Genomic DNA, 21,839 nt, shown 5'->3' with positions numbered 1-21,839 from the left:
AAGTGGTGAAACTCCTAGTCAATTCCAGCCTTGACACTCTCATATCAGACTCCCATTACAGCTAAGCACACGCAGGGGTACATGCAAGCAGTCCCAGTTCGGCTCTTCACTGTCAAGTATGTAGGACACGTGTTGTGTCCCAGTTTTTGGGGGGTTTGTATTTCTTGTTTGTTTTTTGGACGGAGGCCACTCTGGTCAATGCATAGCTTTCTGACCAGAGCCCTTCCAACATGGCTGGTAGTCCACACAGACTTCAGTCTTTCAGTCACCTTCCACCTTCCCGGGGCACTTATTATACACAAGAGTCAGGGAACCGAATTGAGGGGGGTTTCCTGCTGCAACCAGAGCCAGGCAGATGCTAAGCAGGATCTTGCAGAGTTGCCCTGGCTGGCCATGAGCTCACTATGTAGCCTAGACTAGCCTCAGTCTCCGGAGTAGCTGGGATTACAGGGATATGTCACCTTGACCAGCCCTACACTGTTGTCTTTACAAAGCCCATCTGAAAGTCTTTTGTTCTCCACTTTGCTCAATGGCTTCAAATCCTGAGTCAAAATTCAAGAGCCCAAGGCACAGAGAAGCGGCTATCAAGAAGAGCTAAGCCACCTTAGGCTTGACTACTGGTCTGCAACAGAATGCTGGCAAGGTGTTAAATGGTTGGTCCTAGGTGGTTTCCATCTACAAAACGTGAAGCAGGAGCCTTCATCAGTGTTACCAAGTTCCTTCCAGAGAGACAGAATCTGTCACAGACCCCTTTACACGGCAGACTGCCTAGGACTGAATGACACAACAGTCCCCCAAACCAGCACTTCAGTTACAAAACAGCTTACCTCAGGGGATTTCCCTGGGCTGGCCTCCGACACCTGTGACAAAGATGAGGGTATGACAGACAGGGGAAACATCTCAGCCTCCCGGGGTGACACAGTAAGTGTGTATCTATGCAGGGCTCTTCTCAGTGAGGGACGCCATCTGAGACCATGGACAAGCCTGACTCAGAGCTTTGATGCCACGAGGAACAACGTGAAGGACTTGCTGAGAGACCGAAGAGAGAAACACGGAGTGGAGTCTTTGCTACTGGATTAAGATTACGCTAAAAAGCTTTAAGGGTTTTTAAAAATGGAGGCCTGCACAGAAGCCGGGTGTAGGACCGACAACCGTTTGTTTTCTTGGGTGTGATAAAGGCACACGGCTATGCAGGAAAAAGCTCAGCTGGACATAAAACGCTGGGCTTTGAGGTGCACATTTGTAATCCTGGCGCTGGAGAGGCTTACACAGATGGATTCCTACGGCTCACTGGCCAGCCAGCCTACCTTCATCTGTGAGTCCTATGTCCCAGCAAAGACCCTGCTCAAACAACGTCCCCTTCCCCAGTGGACACCACCTGAGGAACAACCACCCAGGTTGTCCTCAGGCCCCTGACCTCCTCAGCACCCATGCATCCACATACACGTGCGTACACGCACATGTGTACACACACACACACACACACGAGTCATGTTCGTGCCTAGTTATCAAATGATTCCATAAGATCAATGTATATCTGGAAGTATTCTGATGGCTCTGGATGATGGGTGCGTGTGTGTATGTGTGTGTGTGTGTGTGTGTGTGTGTGTGTGTGTGTGTGTGTGTGTGAATGAGATGTCCTCCATGGGTCTCCGGCATTTGAATACTTGGTTCCTAGTTTGGTGGCTGTTTGGGTAGGCTAGGGGTGACCTTGCTGGAGAAGTCATGGCACTGGAGGTAGACTTTGACGTTTATCTCCCTCTGCCTCCTGCTTTTGACTTGAGAAATGACCTGGTGCTTCAGCCCTCTGCCACCATGGACCTGTCCCCTTGAACTGTAAGCCCCAAATAAACTTCCTATGTTGCTTCCTGTGTTCCCCTGTTTTATCACAGCAACAGAAATATAACTAATCTGGGGTTACCAAACCTTTATAAAGGAAAGCACTAGTCATCCGTTGGCTATAATCTGAACTGAATTAGCATCTCTGGGTTAGGGCTCAGAAACGTTTGGTTTTCAAAGCCATCCAGGTGTTTTCTGGCTCAGCTAAGGAAGGAGTGTGGGGCCTTGGGGTGCTGGTACTCCTGCAGCTACTGGAGAGGATGGAGAAATGTTACCCTGCTCTCAGCTGGTGCCCAGGAGCCTTTTCTCTATGGGTTCCATAAGCCAATTACCTTAGACTCCCCCTGAATGACCCTTGAGGGGTTTGAGACTGGATTTCCTCAAGAGAAATGAAGGCAGCGGTCCTCCCTTGGGGACCTCAGTGGCTGTAAGAAACTAGTACACTTGAGCTTTCTAGGAACACAAACCCCAGGTACAGATAATGCAAAATGGAGGAGCACAGGAAAGTCTGCAGTGACCGGGAGCCAGTGTTTTGCCAGGACATTCAGTTTAATACTGAACTGGGAGGGCTACCGAGGGAGGTGAGAGAACCCATTAACACTTAAGACCGTGTATCAGCTGACTCAGGTGTCACTGCTAACAACCCTTACAACTCAGAACCACACGAAGCAATCTGTCCGATGCATGTTCTAGGAAACCCAAGGAAAGTGAGAACCAGGACAACTACGGGGCAATTTCTACGTGTGAGACATTTTGCATAAAGTAACAAAGGGTTAGGCTGCCATACAGTTCCTGTGAATTATTTTATTGAACAAAAATAAAAGGTTACCAAAACTAAAAGGCTGCGATTAGTACATTCTGGCCCATACACACTGTTTGGAGAGGTGGAGCTGGGGGGAGCGGCGCACACGCGCGCACGAGCGCGCACACACACACACACACACACACATACACACACAGGAGGTGAGGCATAAAAACCGTGGAAGACAGAACTCTCCCTAGGAGCAGAAGCAAAGCCTGCAGGGGGCTCCTGAGCACCTGTTATGGAGGAAACCGGACTACAATGGTGGATGCTGCCCTGAGCTATCATGAGGTTGCATCCTCCAAGCCTCCTAGCCAACTCTGGCTGAGAGCCCTCTCTTGCCACTTCACCATCAGAGGCACGGGACACTCACATACAAGCTAGCTCAGCTTCCTGGAGGAAGGCAGGAGTTATAAGCTGCTGAGGTTCCCATTGCCACCGGTCCCTCCCAGGACCCTGCAGAGAGCAACGTTCACCAACACACCTCCGACCACTCCAGCGGCGATCCCTACACCCAAAGCCAATGACACTTTCTTTCGCCACCCTGGGAGGTGAGGCTGAGACTGGTTGTCGAGATGAACTTCCCAGCCCTCCTCTGCCAACTTCTGATCCTCTGTAAGGGACTGTTGGAAATTTAGGTTTACCAACTTCGGAGGAAGGACCCTCAGGCCAAAATAGAGCCTCTTGACAAGTTTCAAGTTCTTTAGCTGCTGCACATCACATCGATACGTCCCAGAGTCAGACTCGTAGGCCGGTTTGAATCGTAGAAAGGGGGAGTTGGCTCGGAAGGGTTTAAAGAGCTCGTCGTTAGTAGAGATGATGCCCCGAGCGAGCTTCCAGGTGAAGCGGAAAGCCTCCTGCCCTTTCGTCAGGATGTCTGAGCTGAGACAGTTCAGCTCGAACTGCTGCCTCTGGATAATGGTGAAATGAAGCATTCCGCAGATCCAGTTGGTCAGACACTCCAAACGCTGGGATCTGCAGTCCCTCCTCACTCCATCGGGACCCACCTCACAGCTCGTCTCTTCCTTGTAGCCGAGGCCGCAGGTAACACTGCATGCTGTGGCGTTGACGACGACTCTCCCCACAGCTTGTCGTAGCTTCTCAGGGATGGCCAGTGTTTGAGGTGACGTCACCACCAAAGGCAGGTAGGTTATCAATACCAGGCTCCCACAGATAAAAACGGTGGCCACAGCCTTCATGACTCAGTATCTTAAACAGCGGGCGGTCCAGATGTCTGGTCTATCTACTAGAACAGATCCTCCAGCCTGGAGTGGCCCCGAGCATTGAGACTATAATGTACAGCTGTGAGCAAAACAGACACATGCTCACAGTGTACGGAAGCTAGGTACACATTCTCAGGTGAGGTCCCAGCCAGGAAGACTTTCACAATTCTGTCACTTGACTCTCTAAGCTTGTTTGTTTAAGCTTCCCCAAGGGCATCTTCCCAGGTGCAATTCTTGTCACTTCCTAAAGATCTTAAACCCACAGGCTTGAGAAGAAAACAAAGGAAAAGACCTCAGAAGCTGAAGTGAATTTCCAGGTTACCACGGATGTATAGCTTAACTCTTTCCCTCCCTTCCAAACTATGGGAGAGTTTCAAAGTCCCATGCTAAAGCTGACCAAATACAAAAGCCAGTCTTTCGAAAGGGGTGAGGCAAGGTTGGGTTAGGATGTTAATCTGATATCTTGAATAATTTATTGAGAATATTCCTAAACCACATCTATTTAAAAAGAACTCTGGCTGGGCATGGTGGCACACACCTTTGATCCCAGAACTTGGGAGGCAGAGGCAGGTGGATCTCTGAATTCAAGGCCAGCCTGGTCTACAGAGTGAGTTCTAGGACAGCCAGGACTGAAAAGTGAGCTGGGGACTGAAGTCACTTGACTCCCCAAACTTCCTTCTCTCCCCCTTGTCCATTTCAGGAAGGTCACTTGAACATTGCATCTGAAAACCCCTTCCCACAGTTAACTGCCTCCATTTCTACAGACTTTGGAGAGCAAGGTACGGTGACAACAGCCTGGAAGAGGCAAGACTGCTGGCAAACTCAAGACCAGCCTGGGCTAACTCTGAGACCTGTCTCAGCACAGTGTGGCAGGACACTTGCCAAGCATACAGGAAGCTCGGCTTTGATCCCTGTCACCACACAAACTGTGTGTGTAGCACAGCCCTTCTCCCAGCACTCACGAAGACCTCAAGTTCCAGGTCATCCTCAGCTACACACAAGTGTGAGACCAGCCCGAGTTAGAGATACTGAAGGACATGTGAGGGAGAATTTCGTCCAACACACCTTCCTTCCAGAGGAGCAAGCGAGGACGCTGCTATGGCGGAGGCAGCTCGTCCTGTACCAGTGCTCTCTTCTAAGTGAACCAGGACCTGGCTAGTGTAAGCATGAATGATGCTGCCTGACTCTAGTCTGCTCTATTTACCCTGCAGCACAGAGGAGCTCATTGTTTACATCAATGAAGGTTGCTATGAAACAGCTATGATGCTAAAGACGGGTTCTTAGTGACAGAAGATTAGTAAGCAGACAGATTTGGTAATCATTAAAACCACACCTGAGTCTCTGAGACATCTTATTCTCTATGAGATAATGACTATTCTGTATTGATGTCAAAGTTATTTCATCAGAGAACAGAACTAACAAAGAAGAATTCATATTTAGACTAACGAAGCTCCTTGGAAGGCTAGACCCCCTAGGATACACTACTGCATCCTCCCAGAGTGCCTAGCACTGTGGCCTCCTCAAAGCTTCAATGGAGTTAGAGAGTATGAAGAGAAATCCCTATGTGACTGCTTTCATTAGCATCAGCTTTTGGATCAAATCATTTATTTCTAGTTTGTACAACAGAAGAGCTCCAAACGGCCTGACCCTTCTGGATCCCAGTGACCATAGAGAAAGATCTAAAATCCACCCGTATTTTCTCTTATATAAACACAAGGTGGCTGCCGAGTCCCAGAGGCAGGCAGTGTTTACAAACAAACGTATACTTGTGGTTTGATAAACATCCAATTTTATTTACAAAGCATTAAAGCTTTAGCAAGAAGTTACCCAAGGCTAAGTCTCATCTTGTACAAAACTACAGAACATTTTTAAGAAATAAAATGGAGAGGCGGGGAGGATGACGGCAAGAAGGAAATATACATATATTACACAAATGAGAAATCCGAGCTGAAAGTGGATGGAAGGTTCTAGAAGCTGACGAAAAGATTCCAAAAGCACAAATAGTTATTAGGAGCTGCTGCCAGAGACGACCTGGCAGGGTTTGAGCCGATTTACTCGGTAGCTCCTTAGTGGAAATGGACACAGCATTAGCATCCCGATGGAGGAAATCAAGCCACTTCACACACACACAAGGCAGAAACCCCTGTATCGGTGTGCACACCACTGTGGTGTGCTGTAAAGAGACATGACATGGATATAATGTCTACAAATTAAAACATGTCCTGTGAGCCACTTACCAATCACAACCATTGGTCTCACTCACTTGAGGAAGCAGCACCAGCACGACACTGGAGACTTCCGGCCGTGTCCCCTGCCACCTCTACCCCACAGTAAATGTAATCGACGGGTTTGGCTATCTGAAGGAGCCTCCACCAACTGATAGAGATTTCACAATTAGCACAGTATTCAAACCTCCTTTCAGTGCTGAGAGAGTATGACCCAGGGCAAGTCAAAGCTATCGCCAGAGGCCACTAACCCTTTGCACACTTGGCTTCCTGACTTTGGATTTTCAGAAAATTTCAAACACTTATTGTACAAATCCATTTAATTTGCTATTTTTATTAAAAGAACAGCAAATACAGAGAGAGCCAGAGTGAGAAAGAGAAGGGTAAAAAGCTAAGCAACCTTTCACAGAAAGGAAGTGAGTGAAAAGACAGTAAAGGGGACGTGGCTCCAGGAAAGACCACACCATGGCTGCCGGGGACAAGCTCTCCACAGGCAATGATTTAACACACGCACGCACACGCACGAACCTGACTGAAGTGAGCTGCTGTTGCTTTGATTTGGGGCCTCAAGTCAGCCCTTGCACAGTACCCCACACCCACAGAAAGAACCTTGTGGAGAAACACACCTTGCTTTGTTTCCAACTCTGGAAGTCAACACAGGTAAAGTAACACACAAACTACTGATGAGTCTTAGCTGGAGATGGATAAAACTAATCATATCCAAAAGCCATGATTATTCAAACATCTGATCCTGGAAAACATGCAATGCAAGGGAAACCCCTGATTCTCTAGAGCCCAGCCTCCTGAGCAAAGGTTACGGTAAGACAGAGTGATGGGGCCTTCGATCTTCCTTCCTGTCAGCTTGAAATCTTTTGAGCACTTGCTTCTCTGCCCAACCTTTATACACAATATAGAAATACAGGAAGCATCTGGGAGGGGAAAGTTATAAATGAAAGAAACAGAAAATGTGTCAGTCTTCCTAGGTACTGGTAGCAAATTTTGAGAAAAGAACAAGTCACTTGAGGACATGCACTGAGGATGGAAGGCAAACAGGAGGTGGGAAAGGACATGTCCAAAGATGTGACTTCAACAGTTAGGTGAACAAAACACGGCATTCTTCACCAGCAACACCACCTCGTGTAGGTGGAAGCGGGTCAAATCTCCCGATGTCTGCATGCATCCTCGTTCCTGAGAGCCTATTTGGACTTATGCTTGAAAGGGAAGGCGGGGACGTGTGCTCTTCTTCCATAATTCACTTCTTCATTCAAACATAGGATCCACTCCTTCACCTCCTGGGTGGGAGGCAGAGGCCTTTGTTTTCAACTAAGGCCAATCTCAGATGATTGGCCATACTGTCCAAAGGCTACCTGACGACAGAGTGAGGAGAACCAAGAGTTTCCCGGTCTTCATAGCAGTTCTGAGATTGCTCCTCCTGCTAAAGAGATTAGACACCAAAAGACTGCCTTTAGCATTTTCGCATGCACACATAGGCTAAGGACATCTCCCTTTGAAGAAGAATGCATAACCCAACTCCCAATCACTCTTCATTGAAGCAACTGCCCATCCGTACTCCAAAGCCCTACTCATCACTGTCTCAATGTGTTCCCAGTGTGTTCGAAGGGAATGTAAGTGGAGGAGCGTCCACACAATGCTAAGCTGATAATCGGGTTCTCTGGCAATCACAATAGACAAAAATAAGGGTACTGACCCTTTGAGTCTTTCCTGTTAGACCAACCAGTCACTATAGATAAACAGTGAGCAAGACATCTCCTGTTCAAGCCCCACTGCTCCTTAAGTGACATTCTCATTCTTGTCAGCTTGGAGCCCCAGATACGGTGTGATGCTGATGAGATCTCGTGTCTGTCTCTACGCAAGAACTGGCAAGTGAACAAAATCCTGAATAGTAAGATCAAACAGCCACTTCCCTGATGACTCCACAGAAGCTGTTCAACCTCTGAGGGACATCTTTAAATGGGCTGCTGTGAACTATTAACTAGGAAGTATAAAAACAGAGCAAGGTGAAGAAAACCTCCAGGATCTAACTTCAGTGAGGGGTTGCACAAGGCTTGGAGTGGTAAAATGGTGAAAATCAACTGCATAATAAAAAAGGTTTTCATTTATAAAGTTGCTGTGAATGTTATTTTTAAAATGAAGTTCTAATATATAAATGAAAACTGGCAATAAAAACAGTCACATTTGCTAAGGACAGACTGAAATTAAGACCAGATACAAGCTTTCTACTGAAACGTAAGAAAACAGCCTACAAGGCCTGCAGCATCTGGCTCACAGAAACCAGTTAGTTGCATCATACAGGAAGTCTCCAGCAGTTTAGTATTAAGAAAAATTCAGCTTGAGATTCACAGCTATTTTTGGTCTCTCCCAGCAGAGCCTAATTCAGGATGGCCAAAGAGAATGAATACTCAGACATGATTTCCAATCCTTCATTGGTCAGCTAGGATGATTATACAGATATGAGACAGAATATCCAACTAGGCATCAAGTCTTACTAGAATCCATAAATTAGTCTTTGAGTGATAATTATTTCTAAAAAAGAGGAGGAAGGACAAATGAGCAGTTAACTCATTACCGGCTTATCTAATCGGGGTTTTGGCAAGCGATTGGGTGAGTCTAGTTCCAGAAGGCAGTGAATAGTTGCCCCAAAGTAGGGCAGTGAGCACAGTGTCCTTTCTCTATGCAGCAGCTCTTCTGCACACTTTGGTCTTTGACACCTTCAACAGATCCAGGTGTGGATCAAGACACTAGTGTCTACATGGGGGTGGGGTAAGATTCTATCTGTGACAAACCAGTCCTCTGTGGCACTGTGCTGATGAGGAACCAGAAGTCTGGGTAACGAGGAAAATGGAGCTTGTGTTCTCACCTCAAGCTCGGAAATAGAGTTAAGGTGACAGAAACAGAGATTAGACAAATGGTGTCAAGCAGGCCTGTCCCTGGAGAGTCCCTGACTCAGGGTTACTTTTATCGGGTTTCCTCGAGAAGTATCCTCATTAGTGCTGCCCTTCCTATGTAATTCAACACTAACAAGCTGTGTGACACAAAAGGACTACAGTAGTCCCAGACTGATTGACAGTGAATTATCTGCTTTCCAATTTCCCCCTAATCCTTAATCTGTCATAACATGGCAGATAAGGGGAGTTTTTTTGTTAGAGTTATTAAGGTTTACAAAATGGCCACTTGCACATATTAATAAACAGCTATCATTTATCTGGCTAGAGCATACACAGCTTACCCCTACAATTCTGCCTTCAAAATTTTGACACTAATGCAAAAATTACCCAGTCAAAGGAAATTCACACTTTAGAGCCCAGCACTCAGCACAGGTGGATCTCTGTGAGTTTGAGGCCAGCCTGGTCTATAGAGTGCTACACAGAGAAACCCTGTCCTGACTGCCGCCCACTCCCAAAAGGGGGAGGCCACAGAAATGAACCTTTAACACAATCCTCAGAGCAGACTGTTTCTGCAGTGCTGAGAGTAGAACCTACAGCCTTGCACATGCTAGGCCAGCTCTAACATTGACCTACACCCCAATACTGTGGGCTAATTTTCGAAGGGATCTCTGCTACAGGCACTCTGTATGAGTTTTACTTTTTAACATCTGGTGAAAACAATTGCTATATACTATCTTATATTGAAAACATCTGAATTGTAAAAATGTCAGCTTCCTTAGAGGCCCCTGGGCCACAACATAGCAGCAACAGCTCCAGGTTTGCTCAAGAACCTCCAAAACCATCATGCTATTGAATGAAGAAGCCCTTGCCTCAACCAAAGAACTCCACATAGAAGATATGATAGCTTACTCTGAAAGCAGTATTTCTAAAATTATGTGGGACAAAATTGTAGCCTCACAAAGTTCCAAACTGTACTGCCCTGTCAGGAAAGCCACAGGCAGCCCTCCGAAGGTCTTGGAGCCATGCCTCAGGCTCACTGCTGAGGTTAAGCTAGGTTCTGTTCCTTAGCACTGTGGTATTCAGTCTATTCTGGAGATTTCCATTCAGGAACAGATCAATGAATCAAGGCGGAGGAGAACACAGGAAGGAGGACACAGAGTTGCACAGAGAAGCACACGAAGCATGCAGTCGGGAGGGGCTGCAGGACAGGGGCTGCTCTGCTCCTTATAAACAGAATCTGTCTGTCCTCTCACCCCAGCAGGGGCAAGTTCTCTAGTCCTTAAGGACAGAGCTGTTAAACAGCCTCTTCTTAAGGCTCACCCACTTCAGTGCTTCCCAAAAGTAATTAGGATAAGCCATCGTGAACTACCCTGGCTCCTGAACATACACGTCTACCTTTAATGACTCAGTACTTCTTCAGCCTGGAAGCTAAACTAGGTAACAATGGACGTGTCGACTTCACAGGACCCTAGAGAAAAGTTAAAATGCTGGCCTGCATGAAGACCCAGTAGGCACCACACACAGTTCAGGATTTTATTGCAAACTCTTTTTTGCCACTAAGACAATAATACTAGTGTACAGATTCAGTATTTATGGAATTTGAGGAATAAAAAATTTATTCCCCAAAACTGAGTAGATTTTCCAACATTTTGATCTTGGTTCTCATTTAGACATACTAGTGAACATATCAACTAAAATTGAAATTTTAAGCCATTCTATTATTGAGAAAGAATTTTAAAATTCTGTACTGGTTTATTTATCATTTACTATATATACATCCTATTGGAAAGCACAAGATTAATTTTAACTAATTTTTTTTTCTGGTGATGCAGCTCAAACACAGGGCCTTACACAAGTTAGGCAAATGCTGCTCTATGGAGCCATACCACAGATTCCCTACGTCCTTATAGAATGGTCCTGAAGAATTAGAGGGGAGAAAAGTGAGGCATGCTCGCACACATACATCGTCAGCACTCTGGAGACAGAGGCAGGAAGATCTCTCCAAGCTCGAGGTCAGCCTGGTCTGTGACACAGTGAGTCACTTTCTTTGATTTAAAAAAAAAAAAAAAAAAAAAAGAAAGGGGTTGGGGATTTAGCTCAGTGGTAGAGCGCTTGCCTAGCAAGCGCAAGGCCCTGGGTTCGGTCCCCAGCTCCGAAAAAAAAGAAAAGAAAAAAAAAAAAAAAAAAAAAAAAGAAAAAAGGCAGCACGGAGACCCTGTCCTAAAGTGCTGATTAATTGTATACATCTGGCCACATTTTAAATCATGCTAAAAGCAACTGGGCTTTTTGTGCCAGAAAATCCACTCGAGCTCACATTCTTAACTGTTAATCTTATGCACATGGGCTATAGAAAGACCATCTTTGTTTGTAGCAATCAAACGACTGCTCCTCTGTAGCCCTTGCTGACTCTTTTATGATCCACACACACAGCCTTGGCCTCAGCATGGAGGTAGGGACGTAACAGCCACACTCACTCCAGGGGAACTAGCAGACGCAGTGGTACAATGCTGAAAACCTCAAGTCTAGATGTACCAAACTCAGGGGACTAAAGACCCAGTCTCTTCTTCAATTTCTCTGTAGAAAATAATTCCTACTTATAGGCAACAATTAACCAAATTGAACAAAGAATTCCACTTTGTATTCCACTATTTATCATATGTACTTTTAACACATGTAAATTAAATTTTAAAGTGGAGGGAAAAAAACCTAAATATAATAACCACTGACACTTTATCTAACCTGTGTCAATTAGGACAAAAAAGCATATTATATTAACAAAGTACTCTCTCTCTCTCTCACACTCACACTGTGTGTGTGTGTGTGTGTGTGTGTGTGTGTGTGTGTGTGTGTGTGTGCGCGCGTGCGCGCGCGCATGCATGCGCGCGCATGTATATGTGTATGTGTCTACCTAATGGATAGATATAAACTTTAAGTCCCAAGGACATTTAAGTGGTGATGAGCTCTAACTTGATCATTATTTTTCAAACAAGCGGGGTTGGGGATTTAGCTCAGTGGTAGAGCGCTTGTCTAGCAAGCGCAAGGCCCTGGGTTCGGTCCCCAGCTCCGGGAAAAAAAAAAAAATTTTTTTTTTCAAACAAGCACGAGTTAACTGGTTCACAGGTATTTCCACTTGTTGATGGGACTCAATTGTGTATCACATATTAGGGGCTGAAAGGGTCAGATATTAAAGGCTAAGGCCAACCTAAAGGACACTTATAAGTTAAAAATGTCTTTTTGGCATTTTCCTCCTAGTCTCGAATATTGGAGGAAACCTCAAAGCCTTTTTTCTTCTTTAACATTATGGTACCGATAAGAAACTTCCTCCTTTCCTTAGATGGTTGAGGAAGAACCCTACTTCTTGGGGAATCTCATCAGTATGAAGATGATGAAGTTTAATAGTCAGGTGTTATATCAAACCAGCTTGTATTTCTGACTACTTGCCTTAGGGCTAAAATAAAAAACAAACTAAAGAAAAATCTACAAATAAAAATGTAAAAGCAAAACACCAAAGGCAGACAGAGACTAAGAAATGTATTAGCTAGAGGCTCATCGCTTTCTGGGTCACAGATTTTCCTATAGGAATCCAATGGAAAGTGCGAGTTCTTACACTCACATAACATTCTGTGTGTATCTGGGACCCTTGACATCTACTTATGGACCTAGGGGTGAGAGCCAATGAATTAAGTCGATTTTGGTTTAGCTTGCCCTTAGCAGCTTGAGCTCCAGGGATTATTTGATGCTGGGGAGAAGGAAGGAAGACAGGGAGGGAAAATCCCACTGCAGTTAAAGGAAGTCAGCTGTACAAAGCAAGGCCACAAAGCAAGCCAGATGGTGCTCCCAATGTGTCCTTACCTGCCAAGGGCTGGCTGAGTCCCGCCTGCACTTTACCCTTCGTTGATCCTTCCAGAGGTAAACCTCTGTCCCCTTTGTAGAGTTTCGGTTTAAATGGAGAATCTTTCTCTTTACCTTTTGATCCTTTAGGCCGGCCTGCTTGCTTCTTCTTGGATTTGCCATCCCCCTTCACACCCAGCAGTGGATGGACTTCTGCAGAGGGACAGACAGCCATGAAAGACAGTGCATACCACCCTGGTCCTGCATCCCAACCAGACCTTTGAGTGCAAAGAGCTTTGCTATTGTGTCCCACATCACTACTCTTAAGAAAAAAATTGATTATTTTTAAAATTACAAAAGAATGTCTACTAAATTGACAAGTACTTGCTGGACCAAAGGCACACACAAATCTATATGGTTTATACCAAACCACAGCCACTCCAAACCAGAAAACAATTAAAATACCCACTCATACTAACGTGATCCAAGCCTGAACAGGGGTGTGCGGAACACACAACACACACATATACAGGATCAGAAAAGAAATGCACAGACTAGGGCAAGAGACCTGAGTCCATTCTCTGTGAGACCTTGGACAAACTAAGCTACTTCAGTCCAACTTTTCTCCTTTGCAAAGCAAAAATAATAAACTAACTTGCAGGGCAGATGACAATATGAGCAATCGTACAGAAACTACACAGTGGTGCCTGGAATCAAGTGTACACATCAGAGACTGTACAGTCGTATACCTAAGTGATCTACTATTATCTATAAGAAAAAAGAATGGAAGATACCCAACGTTAGGTAATACCACCCTCCCCTTATCAAAGCATTGCAACATGTGGTAAGGAAAGCTGCCACTCACTGCAGAGGCAAGCAGGAGGAAATGACCATGCAGCTCGGACTGGCACTGTACCGGGCAGTAAAGCCACTCTATTGTGGAGGCCGGCAGGAGGGGGATGAACAGTTCAAGGAAACAAATCCTGACACATGTGTCAGAAGACAAGGTGTGTCATTGTAGGCAAGACACTGGAGGCAGAATGTCCCCATTTTAAAAGTGAACACAAACTCAATTATCACAGAACTGTAAAGCTGTGTAGAAAAACTCATGGGAAACTCCTTTAGAGTAGAAATGGCTCAAGTAGGAAATGACTTATTGGACATAAAGTAATGAAACCACAGACACGGGGAATAAATAAGGAGGCTTCTCACCGTCATTCGGCACTCCTTGGAGCTCTATATTGGTCGTTTTAGGTTTCTTCTTTGGAGGCTGGGACCCGTCTGCTGAAGACTGCCTCTTCTTCTCTGAGCTAGCCCCTTCATCCATCAAGGAGGTTGGGACTGCATCCGGTGGGGGGCCATACGGATTCTCTTCAGGGTCTTCTACCTCAGGGGCAATGGGTAAATACAATAGAGCCTTTGAATCTTCCAGCTCTTCATCACTATTTGGAACAGGATCAGACAAGGGATTGGAAAAAAGAGGAGATAGTTGCTTAAACCACAAGCCCTTCAGCCTTTCCTCTAGTGCCTACATTTAGTACACACAACAGTTACAGCTTTAGACTTTAAGAAAGCTGAAATGAAGGAAATAAACCAGATAAGACAGTGAGCTGATAACCATAGGTAGACTAAGATCATTACTGCAGTTTGGTTTTTTTGTTGTTGTTGTTTGTTTGTTTGTTTCAGACCCGAGACAGGGTCTCTCTATGTAGTGTAGCCCTGGCTGTCCTAGAAATCACTCTGTAGACCAGGCTGGCCTCGAACTCAGAGATCCACTGGCCTCTGCCTCCTGAGTGCTGGGATTAAGGTGAGCTCCACCACACTTGATTTTACTTCAGTTACTTAAAATCTGTATTACATTTTGTTCAGCAAAGGACTGTTCTCTATTCTACTGTAAGCAGTTGGAAGTGGAGGGAAAGCTGGGGAAACTGGGCAGTGCACAAGACACAGGAGTGACACTCAGCCTTTGAAGTTGCTCACCTGCTACAGAAGGCAGCAATGGGATCCACACTGGTGACATCCACTTCCTCATCTTCAGCAGCATCAGCCCCTGCAGGAGAGAATATTGGGGAGGGTTAAAAAGATATGGAAAACTTCTTGTTACCTAAGACTAACCCAACAGTTCATTTCATTCAATCACTTAACAGTAGAGGTTGAATGCCCACTAGATACTGATGCTGGAAATAGTGACAGCCAAGAAGTTGGGAACAGCTCTTCACAAGGTCTCACAGTCTACCCAGGAAACAGCCAGATCATTTCAACATAACACAGTAGACATCAGAGTAAATTAATACACCCTGTCCTTGGTGGGGAGACAAGAAGAGGGCCTGATTTATGTGGACATCTAAGAAGATTCACAAAACATAATCTAAGACTGCCAAAACTACCTACACCTTTCTGCATCCTTAGAGGTCTTTCTAAATCCCAGGAGACATGTAAGTTACCTAAAACCTACAAGTGAAGAGCAGAGTTCAAGCTGGAGAGCCAATGAGGTTTATCCAGGGCGTGATTATTGCTAATTGAGAAACCAGGAAGATAAGTCAAATCTCCAGGGAGTGATAATGAACCCGTGCAATCTCAGCACTGGGAGGCTGGTGCAGAAAGGGAGGTCTGAGGCCAGGCTGGGCCACAACAATGAGACTCTGCCTCCAAACAGCAAGAAAAAGGTCAGATCTTTATCTCCAAGGAGTTCCTATTCAGAAATTTAGGAGATTAAAAATAACAATGATTACGATCATAATAATAAAAGTCTTAGGGGTTCTTTTACAGGCTAAGCACACACTAAGTGTTTTACACTAAATATTTATTTATCCCTTGCAATGCAAAGAAATGGATGTTACCTTTATCCCACCTTAGAGATGAGGGATGCAAGTCTAAATATGTTGCCAAAAGCTGCCTCGTATCAGCGCCCATGCTCTTGGCCTTTTTACTACTGATGAAGGTGTAACAGAAGACACAACATCAACTGAGCCTGAGCACATCTCTGTGCTTTGTGTGATCACTTAATCACCTGTGACTCACCACGACATACAGATGACATGTCAGGAGAGCTGTGAGAGCACCAGTATGCCCGTGCGAGCATTTGAGCAGCACATACATTAAGACTCGTCAAGCACTGTGAAAACTACATACTCACGAGGGAAAGGTGGCAAGTGACGCTCTCAGGTACAGTTTCAACACCAAGTACACATTAAGTAAAACCATGCTTTTCCTTTTGGAATACCATCTGCTGTTGAGACATCACCTGTTTGCTCAGGCTCACTCTTATCTTCGTCCTCAATATCAAATTCTGATTCTCTTTCCTCATATTCTACATTTTCATCCAACTCTTTGAAATCTGGTGCAAATGCACTCCAATTTTCCTATGACAAAACAGACGAGTCACCAATCTAAAAATCAGTAACAATGTAAGTTCTGACAACTTATCTTCAGCATGAATCAGACGAAGCATTCTAAGATTAAACCTGGGATAAGAGAATAAAATCTTAGGTATCTAAGCATTTGCCAACTTGATATAATTTTTTTATATATTTTTTATATAAACACTGCAAATTTATTAACTGCATTTCTTTCCTAAATCACAACTTCCTTTATTCTTTACAAAACATACTATACAAAGGTAGTTTAAAAGTGTTCAGATTGGGTTCGGTCCCCAGCTCCGAAAAAAAGAACCAAAAAAAAAAAAAAAAAAAAAAAAGTGTTCAGATGAGAAAGCAAAAGGAATGTTAAAAAGTTGTGGAAAATGTATATACATGGAAACAAAGCTGTGAACTAAGGACGCCCCTCTGAAGTGCCACTAAATATAATGAGCAGGGTTGGGGATTTAGCTCAGTGGTAGAGCGCTTGCCTAGGAAGCGCAAGGCCCTGGATTCAGTCCCCAGCTCCGGGCGGGGAGGAAATATATATATATATATATATATATATATATATATATATATATATATATATATATATATAAATAAAATGAGCTTAATTAGGCTATAAGGGTCAGATGTGAAACAAAGTAATTAAAGTAGTATTTAGTTTACTCAGTAGGACTTTTTTTTTTTTTTTTTTTTTTTTGGTAAAAGAAATACCAAGTTTCAAAGCAAATCAACCAGAAAAATACTTACTACTTGATTTTGGGCCCAAATGGACACCACTCCACTAGAAATAGAAGCTATGATGGGTCGAACTGGATGCCACTAAATTGTAATTTAAGAGAGAGAAGAGTTGTTGGTCAGAACAGATTCAAGCCACGCTAGTGTGTGCCACCAAAGCAACATCTTGCTCTACTCACAGCCACGTCCAGCAGGAGCTCCCCTCTGGTCCCATGCAAGATCTTCACCAGATTGCCAATGCTCTTTTCCCAGATATACAGCGCATGCTGCCTCGCTGAGCCTGCCACTATGTACTCCCCATCCCCAGAGAAGCAACATTTTTTCCATGGAGTCCTAAAAGATAAAGAACGTTCCTAAAAGAACCCGGAACAGGAGCCCAGGGAAGGTGGGTCCCACACTCTTCTGGCATCAATACCTACCTGTTCACCAAGTCCTGCAGTTTCTGCATAGGCTCAGGCTCTCCGTCCCGTCCACACGTTAAAATCTCTCTGCCGTCATAAACTCTGATTATTCGATCTGCTGTGTTAATCAGGAAGCAACTACAGAATGGAGAGAGGTTTTAGACAAGTCAGAAACCTGTCCCTGTTAACATTTTCTATTGCTATTTTTTAGACCAGTTAAACGGAGAGAAACTAAGAATGGTCAAGATTCAGTGCCCAGGTATCTCTACTCGTCACTCCAAACCAATAAAGTAAAAATACAAGTACTTTATCCTGAGTATCCTCAAACCTCATGTTAACAGTGTCTGGACTGAACTAAGATCCAAGACCTCTGAACCAGTCTGCTTAAAGCATATCCTATGTAATATTCAATAATTACATACTTTATTTATCTGGTCTGTTTCAAACACAGTATGACTATTTATATATCAATAAGCTAAGTGTGTATTTTTTTAAAATGATGCTTATTTATTTTGGACTGAGAGTGCACCTCAGTTTTAGAGCACTTGTCTAGTATAAGGGAGGCCCTGGGGTTTTGTCCTTAGCCTGTTAACATAAGTGAACTATTTAACCCTTCACTCAGATCTATGCACTAGGCACTTTGATTCTAGCATCTTTCTGTAAAGGAAATGTCTGGTAACCTGGCAACCACAAAACCTGACTACTGGTCAGTGAGGGACATTTTATGAACCTAAAAACCAGACAGTGAGCAATTCTAACAGCTTTAATAAAATTTATAAATTACACATACTACAATAATAATTATCATCAAAATAGTAATTATTAAATTAAGAACAGATAGATAATAATTATTATTTGTATTCCATTCACTTAAAAAAAAAAACCCCAGAGCAAATCTAAGACCTCACTGGACATGTTAGTGCCATCATCTCTGCACTCAGAAGGCTGAGGTAGAACCACAAGACGCAGGCCGGCCTGAGTCATGTAGTGAGAGTCTGTTATAAAAGCTCCGTGCACAGGGGACAAGGCCTCACTCACCTCCCCTTTCGGGCAAACTCAATAGACTTAATGGCTGTGGTATTGCTTGTTCCCGTTGTTACTCTGAAGGAAGCAACAAGATCCTGAGAGTCTGTTTTTAGGACCAAGATCTGAAGTTTACAGAACAAAAATAAGAAGTAAATATTCTGATGATTAATAGCAATTAGATTTGACTTGTTTTTAAACTGTGAAGAGACCTGGTAACAATTCAAATATATATGAATTGTCCTATATATTCAATCTTATTAACTGATACTATATTTTACTTCTTTCAATAAACTACAGAGTCTTAACCATCTACTGTGAGAACACGTTTGACATTATTCACAAGAGCTAACAAGTGGAGACAAACCAGACAAATATGCTATGATTGCACTCTGAAGAGGAGAGAAGGAAATTCTGACACACAGTACAACAGTCACCCTGAGAACACTATGCTGTATGAAATATGCCAGTTGCAAATGGGGAAATACAGTATTATACCATTTCCACAAAGTGCCTACAGTGCTCAAATTCAGCAATAGGGCACAGAGTGACTCTGCCAGGGCCTGGGGACAGACTCCCTGACAGAGGTTCAATATGCAAGACAAAAGAGATCCGCAGAGGACGTGGTGAGGCTTGAATGCGTGGAGTACCGCTGAGCCTAACATTTTAAAATGCTTACAGGGATAAGTTTGTGTGGATCTTCTTTATATATTATTCTTATACTGGGGATAGAACCCAGCACCTCACTCATGGAGACAAGCACTCTACAGCTGTTAATATATATCTTAACAACAATTTTTAAAAACTGCTTCCAGAAGAAACACCTACAATGTACTACCCCCAACCCCCAAAAACCCTACATTTCCAAACATCCCAAAGGGCAAGTTTAAGGAAAAAAAAAAAAAAAAAGATAGTTTCAGTACTATATGTAGGCTAAACTGGTTTAAATTTTACTGTGTTTCTCTATGTGAATGCGCAAGTATATACATGTTTATTCTGGGTTTTTGTTTGGCTGGTTTTTAATTTTTTTTTTCAAGACAGTGTTTCTCTGTGTAGGTCTGGCTGCCCTGGAACTTGCTTTGTAGACCAGGCTGGTCTAGGACTCACAGAGATCTACCTTCCTGCCTCTGCCTCCAGAGTGCTGGAATTAAAGGCACACACTGCTGCACTGGGTTTTCTATAACTAGGTATTAAGACATTCTCATCAGTGTGCCCCAGTGGGTAACTTTACAATAGTCTCTTCACTACTACTAACTGGTGAAGAAGCTTCTGTCCTTTCCTTTTTGTTTTTTTCTGGTGCTGGGGATTAAACTCAAAGACTCATGAGCACCTAAGAAACACTTTACAACTAAGCTATCGCCGTGTGTGTGTGTGTGTGTGTGTGTGTCCTCTCCCCCGCCCCCCCCAGTTCCTTGAGATAAGTCGCTGTATCGTTCCAAACTAGCCTGGACCTTACTATTTGGTTTAGACGGTCCTCAGCTTGGGAGTAATTCTCCAGCCTGTGCTCCCCAAGTGCCGGAAGAATTGTAAAGCAAGCCCACACTGTCTCCATCCTTATCTAAATCAGCTCATCTGCTGACTCTAATTCAAAGTACAGAGATTAGCATCAAGGCATGAAAGGAAACTTAGCTACATTTCATCTGGTGAGAGATTATTCTAGGGACAAGAGACACTTAGAGCAGAAAGAGTAAACAGGAGCCAAGGCAGACACACAGCCTTTCCTCACTAACCTCATAGCTTACCTTGCCTTTTGCATTTCCTGTATAAATATATTCCCCTCGCCTATCAAAAGATGCCACCACGTTCAAATCCGAGTCATCGTCTACCGGCAGAACAACATGTTTGGAATCTGAAAGGGTCAACATGACAGGAGCAGATTTCATGGGACACACGAGAACCTTGTTCCTGTTTAAAAATATGAACACATATTGGCTATTGCTTTGGTATCAGCAGATTGAGTCCCTGTCCTTCCTCCCTGATCCCTGAGCACTTTCCTCACTGGCTCTCCCAGCTCCAACAAACATGAAACGATGAAAACACATAAAACCTACAATCTAATAACAGACTCAAAGTATGAGAGCCTATCTTGACAAATGAGGGTTGATCATTAAAAATACTTAGTAAACTAGTAAGATACTTAATAAAGTAAAAACAAAATACTGACATTATCAAATATGGCCCAGGCCTGAGGCACACAGGACGAGCATCATACTCACAGAGTAGATTATGGGGGATCCCCGAGAAATCAAAGTGGTGTGTGCATAATGGAATACCGGAATGCTTTTCCGTAAATGTAGTCTTAAAATGAAACTGTTTCTTCATTCTAAAGGAGTCTAAAGGATGAAGGGTCAGGGCCCCTTATCACATCATTCCCACCTTTGGTCATTTCCAAAGTCTTAATGATCTGTTACAGTCTCCTTACAATGCATCCAGTAGACCAAGCTAGACAGAAGAGGGTTTTATATAGGCTTGGAAAGGTATTGCGTTTGCCTCTTAAAACCTTAATCTGAAGATATCATAGCCCAGAGCTAATCCACTCGGAAATGAGACCCGCCCTAGGAAAGGAGTATCTTAAACATACTGATCTCGAGGATGATATTGGACTTTTAAGATGGGTGAAGGGAATCGAAACCTCTGGTCGCAATCTCCAGAAAGAACATCCCACTGTGACACTATGTTATCTGTAGAAGCACTCACGAGCTTATGACCATCTCGACTCCAACTAGGGGAAAAAACAGAGGTGGATTTAGCACATTGTCTAAAGTAAAGTATGCACACCATTACTATAGATACAACTTTGACCTAACTGCACAGGTCAACATTTTAAAAATATAGTCAAATCTATTTCAAACTCCTCAACTAATCAATAGATATTTTCATGACTTTCTTTTTTATTTTTGTTCCTTTCCTGAGAGAAAGTCTCAGTACACACCCAGACTGACCTTGAACTCAGGATTCTCCTGCCTTTATTTCCCAATAAAGAGAAGGTATTGCCTAATGCCTGTGCTGGGATTACAGGTATGTGCCACCATGCCTGGCTCTTGTACTACCTTTACATACAGTAATGTTATACTTCAAAATAACAGTACAGTTCATACCATGAAATAATAGATGAATATCTTGGTAAAGTCCCCAAATCAGTTGACTTTTAAGACCATGAAACACAAAAAGGGCCTGAGGGGGATTTCAGAGCTGATGCTCATCGTAATTTCCAGAGTTGTTCCCTCAAAGCACCAACACAAGCAAGACAAGTTCTCTATCGTCGTCAGCAAGGTCCGCACAGCTAGACGTCTACCCTACCATTCCTGTGCTCAGGAGGCAGGGGTAGGAGGCACCTGAGTCCCAGGACAGTCTGGGTTACAGAGTGAGACTGTCTCAAAGGCAAAAGCAATAGAAATTAAGAAACAATCATTTCTTCAATGCAGCTAAGCACACTAGACATCCTGTTAAAGACTGAAAGGTGGACAGACTCTTTGTGTGGCTCCAACT

At 43.9% G+C, this 21,839-nt stretch overlaps 2 protein-coding genes across 6 annotated transcripts in view; both read right to left on the bottom strand.

The window, feature by feature from the left end:
- Positions 1 to 2,623: 2,623 nt before the first annotated feature.
- The window catches only part of Rbbp5 (RB binding protein 5, histone lysine methyltransferase complex subunit), a 29,856-nt gene continuing 10,640 nt past the window's right edge, over positions 2,624 to 21,839 (bottom strand). For 2 of the 5 annotated variants that reach the window (XM_006249775.5, XM_063272287.1), the window contains exons 4-14: positions 20,932 to 21,072; positions 20,093 to 20,255; positions 18,366 to 18,475; positions 17,346 to 17,465; positions 17,106 to 17,259; positions 16,939 to 17,010; positions 16,071 to 16,188; positions 14,807 to 14,876; positions 14,039 to 14,268; positions 12,962 to 13,039; positions 2,624 to 7,524 (exon numbers count right to left, since the gene is read on the bottom strand). In XM_006249775.5, the coding sequence (XP_006249837.1) occupies positions 7,496 to 7,524; positions 12,962 to 13,039; positions 14,039 to 14,268; positions 14,807 to 14,876; positions 16,071 to 16,188; positions 16,939 to 17,010; positions 17,106 to 17,259; positions 17,346 to 17,465; positions 18,366 to 18,475; positions 20,093 to 20,255; positions 20,932 to 21,072 (1,285 nt within the window). In that variant the 3' untranslated portion in view covers positions 2,624 to 7,495. Of the gene's footprint in view, positions 7,525 to 8,106; positions 14,269 to 14,806; positions 14,877 to 16,070; positions 16,189 to 16,938; positions 17,011 to 17,105; positions 17,260 to 17,345; positions 17,466 to 18,365; positions 18,476 to 20,092; positions 20,256 to 20,931; positions 21,073 to 21,839 lie in introns of those variants that run through there. The other 3 variants (NM_001107174.1, XM_017598792.3, XM_039090699.2) reach the window with 3 other exon arrangements.
- Tmem81 (transmembrane protein 81) lies at positions 2,629 to 5,060 on the bottom strand. The gene is made up of 2 exons (NM_001017490.1): positions 4,930 to 5,060; positions 2,629 to 4,130 (listed from the first exon to the last, which is right to left on the bottom strand). The coding sequence occupies exon 2, from the start codon at positions 3,838 to 3,840 to the stop codon at positions 3,052 to 3,054; it is 789 nt and encodes a 262-aa protein (NP_001017490.1). The 5' UTR covers positions 3,841 to 4,130; positions 4,930 to 5,060; the 3' UTR covers positions 2,629 to 3,051.

Source organism: Rattus norvegicus, chromosome 13 (assembly GCF_036323735.1).
Source record: "Rattus norvegicus strain BN/NHsdMcwi chromosome 13, GRCr8, whole genome shotgun sequence".
Lineage (NCBI taxonomy): Eukaryota > Metazoa > Chordata > Mammalia > Rodentia > Muridae > Rattus > Rattus norvegicus.
Note: the sequence above shows the minus strand (reverse complement) of the source record. Positions and strands in the feature narration are given on the sequence as shown.